This window comes from Blastomyces gilchristii, assembly GCF_000003855.2.
Source record: "Blastomyces gilchristii SLH14081 genomic scaffold supercont1.15, whole genome shotgun sequence".
Classification (NCBI taxonomy): Eukaryota; Fungi; Ascomycota; class Eurotiomycetes; order Onygenales; family Ajellomycetaceae; genus Blastomyces; species Blastomyces gilchristii.
Window position 1 is genome coordinate 1,331,977 of NW_003101668.1, and position 14,491 is coordinate 1,346,467.

A 14,491-nucleotide genomic window follows, 5' to 3' on the forward strand; every position below is an offset into this window, starting at 1 on the left:
TTGCAGGTATTTCTGATTTTACAGTTATACTGTATGGACACCTTTTCTATAAGGAAATCAGGGTCTGATTGATGTAATTATTATTATGCATTTTAGAAAGATTTGAGGATGGGGGGAGGCCCGGGTGGTGGCTTATAGGCCACAGTGTAGCAAGGGGGGGTGTTGATAATTACTACACCTACTCTAGTCACGTGCCACCTCAACCTATTTAGTGTAACTCGCGTAGTTAGATTACAACACAACAATTTTATTCTTCAAGACTATCTTATATTACTTAGTAAGATCTTAGTAGATATTAATTTAATTCTCTTGATCTTATTTAGTGCTGATTATAAAGACCTCTGATCAGTCATAGATATCTCAGAGCTTTATTACTATATTATCAGTGATCTGAATTGAACTGCAGAGATTTAGAATGAACTGCATGATCTCTAGAAGATTTAATATCTTCATATGATAACTGTGTGTAAGAAAAAACAGGCTTACAACTGTTAAAGCAGTATCTCAGTCATTAATAATAATCTCTGTATATAGAAGAAGATTGTATCAATTCTCTTATAAATAATTACAGAACTTATAAAGATAATTCTTTATAGTCTGAATTATCTGTTCTGATATATCATCAGTTTCAGAGTGATAAGCAGTTAATAAACAGTGTATAATCTTAAGAACTTGACAGATTCTTATTTAGAGAGTACTTATAAATTAACAGTCTTAATGACATACTATAGATCTCAGTAAGTTATATATTTAATAAAATGAGCTTTGTAAGAAAGCTTCAGTGATCTGTTTAGTATTTATTTTATTACAAGATTTCAATATTACATCTTTACTCAATCAGTTAATAATGATCAGAATATTTCTATAACTCTCACTCTTAGAGAAATTAAAAGTAAAGTCAATTACTACATCTCATCAGATTCTATCAGAGATATTATGTGATTTTAGTAGATCTTTTCTATAATCTTTTCATAGAATGATAGAGAAACAATAGTTGCAGTTTCAGACAAGGTGTCAGATACTGTTTAATATCTCAGACTAGTAGAACTCTTGAGAGATTATTCAATATAGTTAATTATAATCTGAATGACTGATTATATACAAATCATACATCTCTTGTACTATCTGAGTGTGTAAGAGTTCAGACTGAGAGACTTAATATTATTCACAGAATTACAGAGTGTTATTATCATTAATTGAATATTCTGAGATATTAGTCTTTATACATAGTTCTGAGGAGAATTAAGAAGCTTCTTATTATACTACTTCAGTGAGAGTCTGAAGAAGTTCATCAGTCTGAGCTATTATATATCACAATTTATCTAGTGTAGATTTGAGAGAAGTTAGAATATTAATAATAGTTCTAATTAAAAAAGTATGTATAGTGTCATGAGTTGTTTCATTGTAATTAACTAGTATTTTCAGATTCAAGAGTCAGTGCTCTCAGTTCATTCAGTAAGTGTCTATTATATTGAAAGGTATATCTTACTCTTGTTATAAGAGAGTATCTATCATCAAGTTCTGACTGCTGAGATGATAGTGTATTATGAAATAAAAACTGCTTAAGAGCTCAGATTATTACATCTGCTGTTTAGTAAGCTTATAGATAATTATAAAATACTTGAGATTCTTATAATCTGTAATTATCTTAAATTTGAAGATACTTTAAGATTCAGTTTCATTCTTCTAGATAGTGTATATTGTAAGAAGTCTCTCATTATAGATCTCATAATTGCACTCAGCAGAACTCAATTTCTTAGATATAAAAATATATAATTATAGAATATCTTTATTATCATATTATAATATAGCTTCTTCTATAATATAGTTAAAGAAGTCCGCTTTAACAACTGTCTCATAGTCAGAGTTAAAGAATATTAGTAGAGAAGTATTAATGAATATCTTTTTTATCTGTATAAATGCAGCTTCAGTATTCACTGACTATTGAAATACTGAGTTCTTCTTTGTAAGTTCTGTAAGTGATCTAGCAATATCTGAGAAGTTTTATATAAATCATTAATAGAAGTTAGTAAATTCAATAAAGCTTTGTACATCTTTTATAGTGTGTAAAGCTTCTCATTCAAGAATAGCAGAGATCTTCTCAGAATTTATTCAGATTTTCTTATCAGCTTCTATGATAAAATGCAGATATTTTATACTCTTAATATTAAAATCATACTTATCTATATCTATCAGTAGTTCTGCTTCTTATAGTTATTATAATACTCTTTATACATATTCTTGATATTCTTTTCTAAACTCATCAGTAAAGATGAGAATATTATTAAAATAGACAGATATAAACTTATTAAGAAAATCTCAGAGTGCTTAGTTAATATACTTCTGAAATATACTGAGAGCATTAGTCAATTCAAAGCCCCGGTGGCTGAATGATTAATGCGGCCACCCAGTAGCGCCTTGACGTGGGAAACCAAGGCGCGTGGGTTCGAAACCCGCAGGGAATACATTAAATTCAGAACTCAAGCACCTCAGGTTTCTAATAAATACAGAGGTGTACAAATCACTTCAATGAATCACTTTATGTTTCTGAGATGAGAAGTTATTATCACATGTATTTAATTATCACTTCTTTGTATTTTCTATGTTCTTGTTATCTTGACATGATCTTAACATCTGTATTTTCTTCTGTATAATCAACACTTGATCTGTATTTAACATCATGCAAGAACTCATCATAAGCTCCGCTTGCATATGAGTATAATGAAAGAATAATAATAATAATAATAATAGTCAATTCAAAAGATGTGACTACTTATTCAAAGAGATTATATTATATTTAAAATACTATAAGTCACTTATCTTCTTGAGTGATACAGATCTTATAAAAAGCAGTGATGATATCTAACTTTATAAACTATTAAGCTTACTCAATACATACTAGAGTTTCATTGATAAGAAGTAAAGAGTAGCAGTCTTTCTGTAAGAAGCTTACACTGTATAGATTGATATGATATTTATAGATCTTATAATACAAAAGTGAAAAACATTAGACAAGGAAGAAAGAGAAAGTGCAGAAATCAGCAATCAGAGTGAATATTTATACATGTACACAGTGAAGCTTCAGAGTAAAAGAATAGAAATTATACATAAACACAGTAAAGCTTCAGAGTGAAAGAATAGAAATTCTGTTAATTTTTCAGCTGAGAATCAGTGACTGAGAATCAGAGCTTTCAGTAGAAATCTATAAAGTGTAATGAAATAGTCTATATAATTAATCAGGCACAGCCTGTCATATTAGCCTCTTGTTTTCATAAGTGAGATTGTGTGTAGTTCTCATTGATCAAGAGCTGTTACTTTCGATAATACAGAGCTCAGAGTTCAGATCAGACAATTATAACTAACTTATTTCACAAGATATTATCAGCTGTGACTGCAGAGTCTCTTATCAAGAATATTTTCAATCTCTTATTCAAGTTCATTATCTTCTTCTATGATCCCTGACAGCTGTCAGTTGAAAGTAAGTTGAGAAGAGAATGAATTTATGACAGTGTAATGAAGTAAGCTTATATCAAAGACATTTTGAATCTCTGATAATGTGTCAAGATAATAGTTATAACTGTCTAGAACTTCTATCACTTTATACTTGATATAATAATAATTCAGTGTATAAGACAGGTGTGTGATCTGTATATTCTTAAGATTTAATCATATCAGATCTTCTATATTATATTACTTGATAAGATCTTAGTAAATATTGATTCAGTTCTCTTGATCTTGTTTAGCACTTGTCATGAAGACCTCTACTCAGTCACAGATGTCTCAAAGCTTTATTACTATATTATCAGTAATCTGAATTAGACTGTGAAAGTTTGATATAAACTGTATAATCTCTAGAAGATCTAACACTTTCATATGATAACTATATATAAGAAAGAACAGACTTACATCTATTGAAACAGCATCTCAGTCATTGATAGTAACTTGAGTATGTAGAAGAAGATTATATCAGTCATCTTATAAATAGTTACAGAACTATGAAGATAATTCTTCACTGTCTGAATTATTTATTCTGATGCATTATCAGTCTTAGAGTCATAAACAGTTAATAAGTAACATGTGATCTTGAGAATCTGATAGATTCTTGTTCAGAGAATGCTTATGAATTAACAGTCTAAATTAGATGTAATAGATCTTAACAATCTGTGTATTTGATAGAATGAACTCTGTAAGAAGACTTCAGTGACTTGTTCAGTATTCATCTTATTATAAGATTTTAATATTATATCTTTGCTTAATCAGTCAACAATGATCAGAATATTTCTACAACTCTTACTCTTAGAGAGATTAACAGTGAAGTTAATTACTACATCTCATCAGATTCTATCAGAGATATTGAGTGATTTAAGCAGATATTTTCTATTATCTTTTTATAAGATAATAGAGAAACAATAATTGCAGTTTTAAACAAAGTGTCTAATACTGTTTGATGTCTCAGATTAGTAGAATTCTACAGAGATTATTTAATACAGTTGTTCATGATCTGAATAATCAGTTATATACAAATCATGCATCTCTTGTATTATCTGAGTGTGTAGAGGTTCGGACTAAGAGACTCAGCATTATTCATGAAATCACAGAGTGTTATTATCATTGATCGAATATTCTGAGATGTTAGTCTTTATATGTAGTTTTGAGAAGAATCAGAATGCTTCTTGATATACTGCTTTAATAAGTGCTTGAAGAAGTTTGTCAGTTTGAGCTGTTGTATATCACAGTTCATTCAGTATAGATTCAGAAGAAGTTGAGATATCAGTATCAGTTACAGTTTGAAGAGAGAGTGTTCTAATTGAAGAAGTATATATAGTGTCATGAGTTGTTTCATTATGAGTAACTAGTATTTTCAGGTTTAAGACCTGATGTTTTTAATTGATTCAGTGAGTGTCTGTTATATTAGATGATATATCTTACTCTTGTTATAAGAGAGTATCTGTTATCAAGTTTTGACTGTCAGAGCAGTAGTGTATCATGAAATGAAAATAACTTAAGAGCTCAGATCATTGCATCTATTATTTAATAAGCTTATAGATGATAGTGAAATATGTGAGATTCTTATAATCTATAATTATCTTAAATTTAGAGATACTTCAGAGTTCGGAGTCTCATTCTTCTAGATAGTGTATTATTATAAGAAGTTTCTTATCATCAATCTTATAATTGCATTCAGTGAGACTTAGTTTCTTAGACATGAAGATATATAATTGTAAGACATCTTTATTATCATATTATAATGTAGCTCTCTCTGTAATATAGCTAGAAAAGTCGGCTTCAATAACTATTTTATAATCCGAATCAAATATTATTAACAGAGAGATATTAATGAATATCTTCTTTATTCATATGAATGCAGCTTTGACATCTGCTGATTATTGAAATACTGAGTTCTTCTTAATAAGTTCTGTAAGTAATCTTGCAATATCTGAGAAGTTCTGTATAAATAACTGGTAGAAGTTAGCAAATTCAATGAAGCTTCATACACTCTTCACAGTATATGAAGCTTTTCATTCAAGAATAGCAGAGACCTTCTCAGAATTCATTCAGATTCTCTTATCAGCTTCTATAATATAACCTAAATATTTTATACTCTTAACTTCAAAATTGTACTTATTAATATCTATTGATAGTTCTGCTTCTTGTAATTATTATAACACTCTTTATACATGCTGTTGATATTCTTCTCTGCATCTATTAGTAAAGATGAGAATGTTATTAAGATAAGTAGATACAAACTCATCAAGAAAATCTGAGAGTGCTCAGTTGATATACTTCTGAAATGTACTGAGAGTATTAGTCAATTCAAAAGATATGACTACTCATTTAAAGACATTTTATCATGTTTGAAATGCTGTAAGTCACACATCTTCTTCAGTGATACAGATCTTATGAAACATAGTGTTTATATCTAGCTTTATAATTCATTGAGCTTGTCTGATATGAGCTAGAATTTCATTGATAAGAGATAAAGAATAGCAGTCTTTTTTTATCAATCTATTCAGTTCTTGATAGTTCACACAGAATTGAAGTCCTTTATCTGATTTCTTTGCAAAGAGAATAGAAGCTGCAGCAGAGAAGTTGCTAATATATACAAATTCTTTATTCAACAGATTATTAAGTGTCTTTTGAAGAAGAAGAAGTTTGTCTTAAGATATGTTATAAAGAAGGTCTCATGATAATTCAGAGTCTTTATCATTCTTCTTTTTCACCTTGATACTGTGATTCACTTCTGAACCTTGTAAGAAGAGTAGATTCATAACATTATTCTCTTATCAGAAGACATCTAGATATTTATGATATTATTAAGAGAGTTTTGTATAAGAATCTGTTATTGTAATACAGAATAACTTCTCTAAAGCTTTTTTAATATTGATCAGGCTGGTAAAGTAGATTATCACATGATCTTACTATTGACTCTGTTAATGACTTCATCAGAAGTTCTTTCAAAGTATTTTGTAAGTGTTGACAGAGATCTGTGTCAGATTCATAGTTCTGTGAATGTCATTCTCATGAACTTGATTACTATTAGAGAATATTAAACTTCTGTTTCAAGCATTTAATAAGATGTCTTGTTCAGATAGCCTGACAAGTTCTAGTATAAGATGATAGTCAAGATTATTAACTTTATACATGTAAGCATCTTCACATTGATGTTTTCTGACATCTATGTTTAGTTTCATCATGTAACAAGTGCAAATACCTTTTAAGTCATTAAATTCTGGAAGAAGTCAGAGTTTTGATAAGAAGATATACTGAAGGTTATAATATCTTATAACTGAAGATTTGTCAGAAAAAAGAGGTTATACACTACTAAACGCCACTAACATAGTATTACTACTATATTTCTCATCATCATCAGCTTACTACAATACTCATCTAATATTCACTTATGCTAGCTCTCTTGACTCGCACATATATTTTACTATAAATAGCTCTATCGTTTGTATGAAATAGATACCTTAGAGAGTGTACAGATAATATAACAAGCAGATCTTGATACACATAAGATTTATATATCTTTAACATATTCATTCATAACACTCATTTCAACAGTTATGAGCCTGATAAGCAGCATCTGAAGAGAAGCGCGATACACTGATCTCAATCCTCATTTGAATTAGACAACAATCATTCTAACTGAGAAAATTAATTCTCATTTATATACGGTCCGAACTTCTTGACTGTTATATCATACCTGATTCTGGTAAGCAGCATCTGAAGAGAAGCGTGATACATCAATTTCAATTCTCATTCAAATTTGACAACAATGATTCAAACTGAGATGATAGATTCTCACTTGTATACATTCTGAAATACTCAACTATTATACACTCTGAATTCTGATCATATCTATTCTCAAATACTTGAACTGATTTCTCAATCCATTCAATATAACTGATATGACAGACAGGACAATGTCTAGTACAACTGTACACCTTAGTGTTTCTGAAGATTGGAAACTTTAATACAAGTATATACTAGAATATGCAAAGGACAAGAAAGTATCAGACTTCATCAATCTTGATAAACCTGATATCTTCTCTGAACTAGAAGAACCTCTAAAACCTGAGTGTTTAGAAGAAGCCACTGCGGAGGCCAAGATAGCATATGACATCAAGGTCACTGCGTGGAAAATCAAATATATGAAATATGAGAAAATGAATGAAGGTATGACAAAGATATGAGATGTCATATGAAAAACAGTTGATGTCTCAGAGCTATGACATATATGCAGTGAGCATGATGATGTGAAGAAGATTATTCATTTGTTAAGAGATTGACTCTCTTTCATGACTGCAGACTATCAAGATAATGTAAGAACCTGATACTACAATCTCTGCAAAGCACTGAAAAACAGAGGTGTAGAGAAGTGGTTAAACAACTGGTCACTCATTGAAGATGATATAAAAGAGGCAGATATAGCTGAACAGTTCAACTTGAAGAAGGATTTCTTAAATGTGAATCTAGCTATTGATACAGGTTATATACAAGCATGAACTAAGAATGTCTGATGTGCTAAAGATGTCATATCTTTGATAGAGTTAGTTAAGAACTTCAAGGAACAGTATAGAGAAATGAGTATTCTCAAAGAAGATAAATCTATGAACTTTGCTACTCTAAATGCAAGATCTCAGCAAAATACCTCATTATCAGTGACATTTGAAAACTGCATCTGCAGAGCCTGTCACTGATACACTCAGTGCTACTATCTTAATTCATCAAGAAAGTCATCTGAATGAAAGGAAAATGAGAAGAAGAGATCACAGATTGATCAAGCTCTTAAGAATCAAGATTTGAAGAAATGTATTAATTGTGTGATATCTAGAGATTCATTCATGAATATGAATATGATAGATGTCAATGAAGCAGTTCTGAAAGGAATGATTCCGAAGCAATCAGATTCTCACTCTATCAAGTATCAATCTACTAATCATCAATCTATCAATCAACAGATCAGAAAAATATCAATAAACTCTTCAAATTCTCACTTCTATCTCTGAAACTCCTGGATCTTTGATACTAGTGGGGAACAGTATATATGCAATATTGAACATGTTTCCTATTCTTTACACCTGCGAATGCGAACATGGAAGTTTATACAGGTGATTCCAGCACTAAAGTTGAAGGTTATGAAACTGTTAGAACTATCATGATAAATGAAGCAGAAAAGCAGTTCAATGTCAACCTCATTAACACAGCTTACATCCCGACTTTTCATATAAATATCATTGCATGAAAACTGTGTTTTCATATTGAAGACATCTATTATGATGGAAAAGACTTCAGATTGTGAAAACACACAGATAATACAATCTTTGCACATGTTGAAGTATTTTAGAGGTTGCTACTTACAGAATATAATAGTGAAACAGCTGTTTTTTCAACTATATTGGAAAAAATCATCACTGAAGCCGATGCAGCTACCATATCTATATCTGAAAAAACAATATCTTCAAATTCTTCAACTTCTACAAATTCTTCTTCTAATCAGTCAATACACACTTCAATAAATCATTCTTTCAATCTGTTAATACACACTTCAACAAATCATTCTTTCAATCTGTCAATACACACTTCTACAAGACCTTCTCAAAAGCCTAAGATCTCTATAGCTACACAGTCTACATGACATAAGAGATTAGAATATTCTTTAAAATTCGTCATTCAAAAGCTTGTAAAGAATGCAACTGATGTTCAAATCACACATCAAGAAGATGCTGTGAATGAGCTTACTATCAAGCTTTGTAAACTCTGTTATCTATCTAATGCGAAAAATCAAATATCTAGATGTTCTTATGTTAGATCTCAAATACCATTCGAATGCCTATATGCTGATATCATATATGGCTCTACACAGTGCTATAATGATAAGTATTATCTCATACATTTCACGTGTGATTATCTTCAATTCCGTATAGCTATCACAGCTATCTGAAAATCAGAAATCTGAAAAGCTCTTAGACAAGCTATCAATTGAATTAAACATCAATTCAACTGTAGTATAAAGATCATTCATATCAATAATGATACTGCAGTCAAGAAGGCAGATAACTTCACAAATTGAGTGAATGATGAAGGCCTAGAGATGAAGTATTCTTCAGAGTATATTCATAAGTAAAATGATGCAGCAGAGTAAGCAGAAGCAATATTAATAACAAAGACAAGAACTCTACAGATAGAATCTCTTCTGTCACAATCACTTTTCTCTGAGATTGCACTTACTGTTATCTACTTTGCGAACTGAACTCCTACTAGAATTCTAGATTGAAAGTCATCTCTGTAAGTATTGAAAGAATTTCTATAGATCAAACCTTACTTCTACACTCATCTGCAAATCTACAGATGTTTCATCTATGTGAAGATACCAGATGAAGTTCTCAATAGAAACTGCTCTCAGAAGCTAGATTTCTGAGCATATATTGAATATCTAGTTGAATATGATTCTACAAATATCTATTGAATTTGGATTCCACACTTAGAACAGGTGATAAGAGCAACAGATGTGATGTTTGATGAGAATAGAAAATTCAACTCTGAAGACCTCTACATTGAAAGACAACTAAGAGATTAAGTATCTAAGAAGATGGAGCTTCTATATGTAGAAGTTCAAGAATCATCAATGACAGCTACTTCTATCAATCAATTAGATGAGATTATAGATACTGCAGATATTGATGTTTTCCGCTCTGAAGAAAATACTTTAAGCTCCGAAAAAACAGAGAAGAATATTAATGAGTATAATTATCATAACATTTCAATTCTTTCTACACCAGATTGAACGCCAGAGTCAGCAGGTTCTGATGTTGATATTAATACTTATTCAGCTGTGATAGATAATTGTACGCAGAACATTACACCTAGAGCTCATGATATCAGTGCTGACTTTGATAAAGTAAATATCATTGAAGGCCGCAGAACCTGAAAACACAGAGCTGTTCATCTTGTGACAGTGACAAATGTCAAAAACAATCTGTTTCAAATGATCAATGAGGCATTCTCTCATACACACTTAGACTTCTACAAGTCTCAAAATTTATTTTCAAATACTGTTTTCACAGTTATCAACAATACATCTATCTTAACAGTATTTATCCCAATCTTAAAAATTCATAGATCTCAACTATCAGATTCATCAAATCACTGAGCAGATGTTGAAAAACATTCACATTATAAAGAATTTGAGAACACTGTTAAGTGAGAATAGAATAGTATTTCTCTGCAGAATACTTATGAAATTACTATCAGATCACAGAGAGATATCTCAGTTATCTCTCTATAATGAGTATTTATCTACAAATTTGATGATGAAGATTTTCTTTTGAAATACAAAGCTCACATCTGTGTACATGAAGATTTTCAATCAATCACAGATCTTACTATAAAAGCTTACATACTAGCTGTCAGAGATCTCTGAATGTTATTAGTTCTAAGAGCAGCATTTGATCTAGATATGAAACAGCTAGATAGAATCAATGTCTTCATTAATAGTGATATTGATGAGCTAGTATATGTGGAACTATCTGATGAATGATGAAACTTGAAGAAGATGCAAAATTTGAAGTATACAAATTATGTACTAAAACTTCTATAAGCACTATATAAATTATACAGATCATTTCTTCTCTGATTAAATAAGCTATCTTCAACTTTGAGAACACTAGGCTTTATCTCTATGTCAGAGAACTGATATCTCTTCTCTAATGATCAATTAATCATCTTCTTCTATGTGAATAATATTATCATTCTATCATAACAAGAAGATTCAGAGGAAAGAGATCAACTAGTCAAAGATCTTAAAAACATCTATGAGATCTGTTAGATGAGAGATTTGAAATGATTTCTTAATATATGAATAATACACAATCATCTCAACTTAAAGCTTTAACTATGTCAGAATGTCTATATTAATAAGATAGTTGATACATATCATCTCATATACACTTGCAAGGCCTACACTTCACTTACTGACACTTCATTAGAGCCTTTTAACAAGCCAGTCATACTCACAAAAATTCATCATTATTAATAATGTATCAACTTCTGTATCTACTCAGTGATAATGACTCACTCTGATATTATATATGCAGTGAGTAAACTAGCTACATTCATGACAAATTCATTGAAACATTACTTATCAGAGATGAATAGAATGATATCTTATCAATATAATATGAAGAATCTCACTATTCAATATAATGATAATGTTGACAGACCTCTATAACTTGATCTCAAACCTGATATTATTAAAGCTGTCAGTGATGTCTCTTTCACAGATAATCTGAATTATCACTCTATATAAGAATATATCTTCAAACTATTCAATGAGGCTATTGATTGGAAATTAAGTAGATAGACAATTATACTGAGCTTGTTACTATCTCACAAGCTAGCAAGAAGTCTATCTGATGATATAGGTTCTTTCAACATATTTAATTTAAATCTGGTCACAAGATTTATATTCAATGTGATAACTGTCAAACTGTTGACATTCTTATAAAGAAAGACTACTCTATAATCATGAAGCTCTGTTAGATTGATATATATGAAAGCTGGCTCTGAGAATGTGTTCAATACAGTGATAGTACAGTTGATTGAGTGCCTACGGCTCAGATGCCAGCGGATGGCCTCACTAAGGCTCTGCCATGCCAGAAACATACAGAATTCATCAAGATGCTAGGCCTAGTTGATATATCAGATATCATCAATATGTAAGCAGAATAATGATATAAATGATCTATCTTGATGTAATCTCTACAGATTCATCTACACTCTTTTTTAATTATTTCCATGCAGCTTCATTTACACTTTCTTTTACATGTTACATTCACTGAAGAGAGTGTGCCAGGAAAAAGAGGTTATACACTACTGAACATCATCAACATAGTATTACTACTATATTTCTTATCATTATCAGCTTACTACAATGCTTGTCTAATATTCACTTATACTAGCTCTCTTGACTCGTATATATATTTTACTATAAATAGCTCTATCTTTTGTATGAAATAGATATATTAGAGAGTGTAGAAATAATATAACAAGCAGATCTTGATACATATAAGCTTCATATATCTTCAACATATTCATTCATGACACTCGTTCCGACAAGATTTAATCATTGTATAGTGATATAGACTGCCGTCTATCATGACTTTTATATTATACATATTATTCATCACAGTAGATATAAGAATCACATTCATTGTTATTTTCTCTTTAAATTGTTATCATTCAACCTCTTCAAGCTCTGCTTGTGAATTTGAACAGAAGTTAATCTTTTCTCTGTTTCATTATAGTGTTCTCATAGTTATCTTCTGAATCTTTCTTTAATATAATATAATTGATATAAATCATCAGTGTTGATCTTTCTTTTATATAAGAAGATATATAGATTGATTGACAGTTGAAAGTAATATATTCTGATTAGTTACCATTGATATACATCTCTTATTGATGTCAATCAGTGACTTCTTTGAGAGTGATTTCAGGGACTTGAAAGCCTGTTCAAACAGCAGAAACTCTTGTTTATGTATAGATATTTAAGTTCACTCAATTCATGGCATCTGCATTATTATTATTCTTCGGCGCAGATGTATAAGTGACTGAGGTGTAATATCTTCTACTGCTGTTCTGTATACTCTTAAGCTTGATGAGACAGTCATTTAATGTCTGAAGTTATATGCAGAAGTTTTTATACATCTAGTCTTCATCTACACTTATAAGAGTCTGTAGAAGTTTGAAAGTTAGTGTCTTCTTAAGCATGCTAATCTTCATTTAATTCTCTCAAGATTGATTATCTGCTTCTAGAATCTTGATGTTGAAGTCAGAAATGAATGTTATGAGAGAAGTATTTCTCTATCAGATACTCTGTAATCAATCTAATACTTTCTGCTATATAGCAGTATCTCTGAACAGAATATCAAGATATCTAATAATATTATCAGATGTATGTAACATTGATTCACATACTTTTATTTATAAATGAAACTTCTATCTTATGTAATCTTTCAATTAATTATTAATATATCAATCTTGATTAGATAATGAACTGATGACATCTTCATCTACACTTAATTTCACAAGTATTTTTAATTTTCATAATGAATAGAGAGTGAGATCAGAAGTATTAAAATATATAGAAGCATCTAGATATTTCCTCAATATTTATATTATCTCTGATTCAATCAGTGTTAAAATTGTCTGTGTAGAGGTTTCTTATTAAGACAATTATTGAATTTCTTTGTATTATTATTGTTAAGTTACATGTATATCAGCTATCTATTGTTGTTATAATTTCAACATTACTCAGAGTCACTGTGATACTGTGTCTATACTCACATTTGAAAGTTCTCTCATATTATTAGTAGACATAGCTATATTGTTTATCAGATATGAAATATCTGTGAAATCAAAAGAAGTGTAATTGTATCAATATGTTATATATTTAAGATGTCAGAACTCTCAGGTCTTTCACTGACATTCTCTTGTATAATCTTGTTACAGAGTGAGAGTGACTGATGAGTAAGATTCTATTTAGAGACTTAATATTCACTTAACTGATTGTTCATTTCTCTATTTTCTATGCATTGTTAAATGTTTGAATATCTTCTCAATAAGTAATTGTTTCTAATAAGAAGATAATAAATAATTTTCAAGTGTAAGAGATCTACACTAAATAAATTGATATGATGTTTATAGATCTTATAATACAAAAGTGAACAATGTTAGAGAAGAATAAAAGAGAACGTGTGAGAATCAGCAATTGAAGTGAATATTTATATGTGTACATGGTGAAGCTTCAGAGCAGAAGAATAGAAATTATATGTGTATATAATGAAGCTTCGGGGCGGAAGAATAGAAATTTCATTGATTTTTCAGCTGAGGATTGATGACCGAGAATCGGAGCTTTCCGCAGAAATCTATGAAGTGTAATGAAATAGTCTATATAATTGATCGGGAGCAGCCCGTCACACTTTCT

General features: G+C 30.1%; 1 protein-coding gene across 1 annotated transcript; it reads left to right on the forward strand.

Annotated features, from left to right (window-relative positions):
* Positions 1 to 7,427: 7,427 nt before the first annotated feature.
* On the forward strand, positions 7,428 to 7,736 carry BDBG_06184 (uncharacterized protein; the record flags this gene model as incomplete). Its single annotated transcript, XM_002622958.2, has 3 exons — positions 7,428 to 7,452; positions 7,495 to 7,680; positions 7,717 to 7,736. 3 exons carry the CDS (start codon positions 7,428 to 7,430, stop codon positions 7,734 to 7,736), a joined length of 231 nt encoding a protein of 76 aa, XP_002623004.2.
* Between the last annotated feature and the right edge of the window lie 6,755 nt (positions 7,737 to 14,491).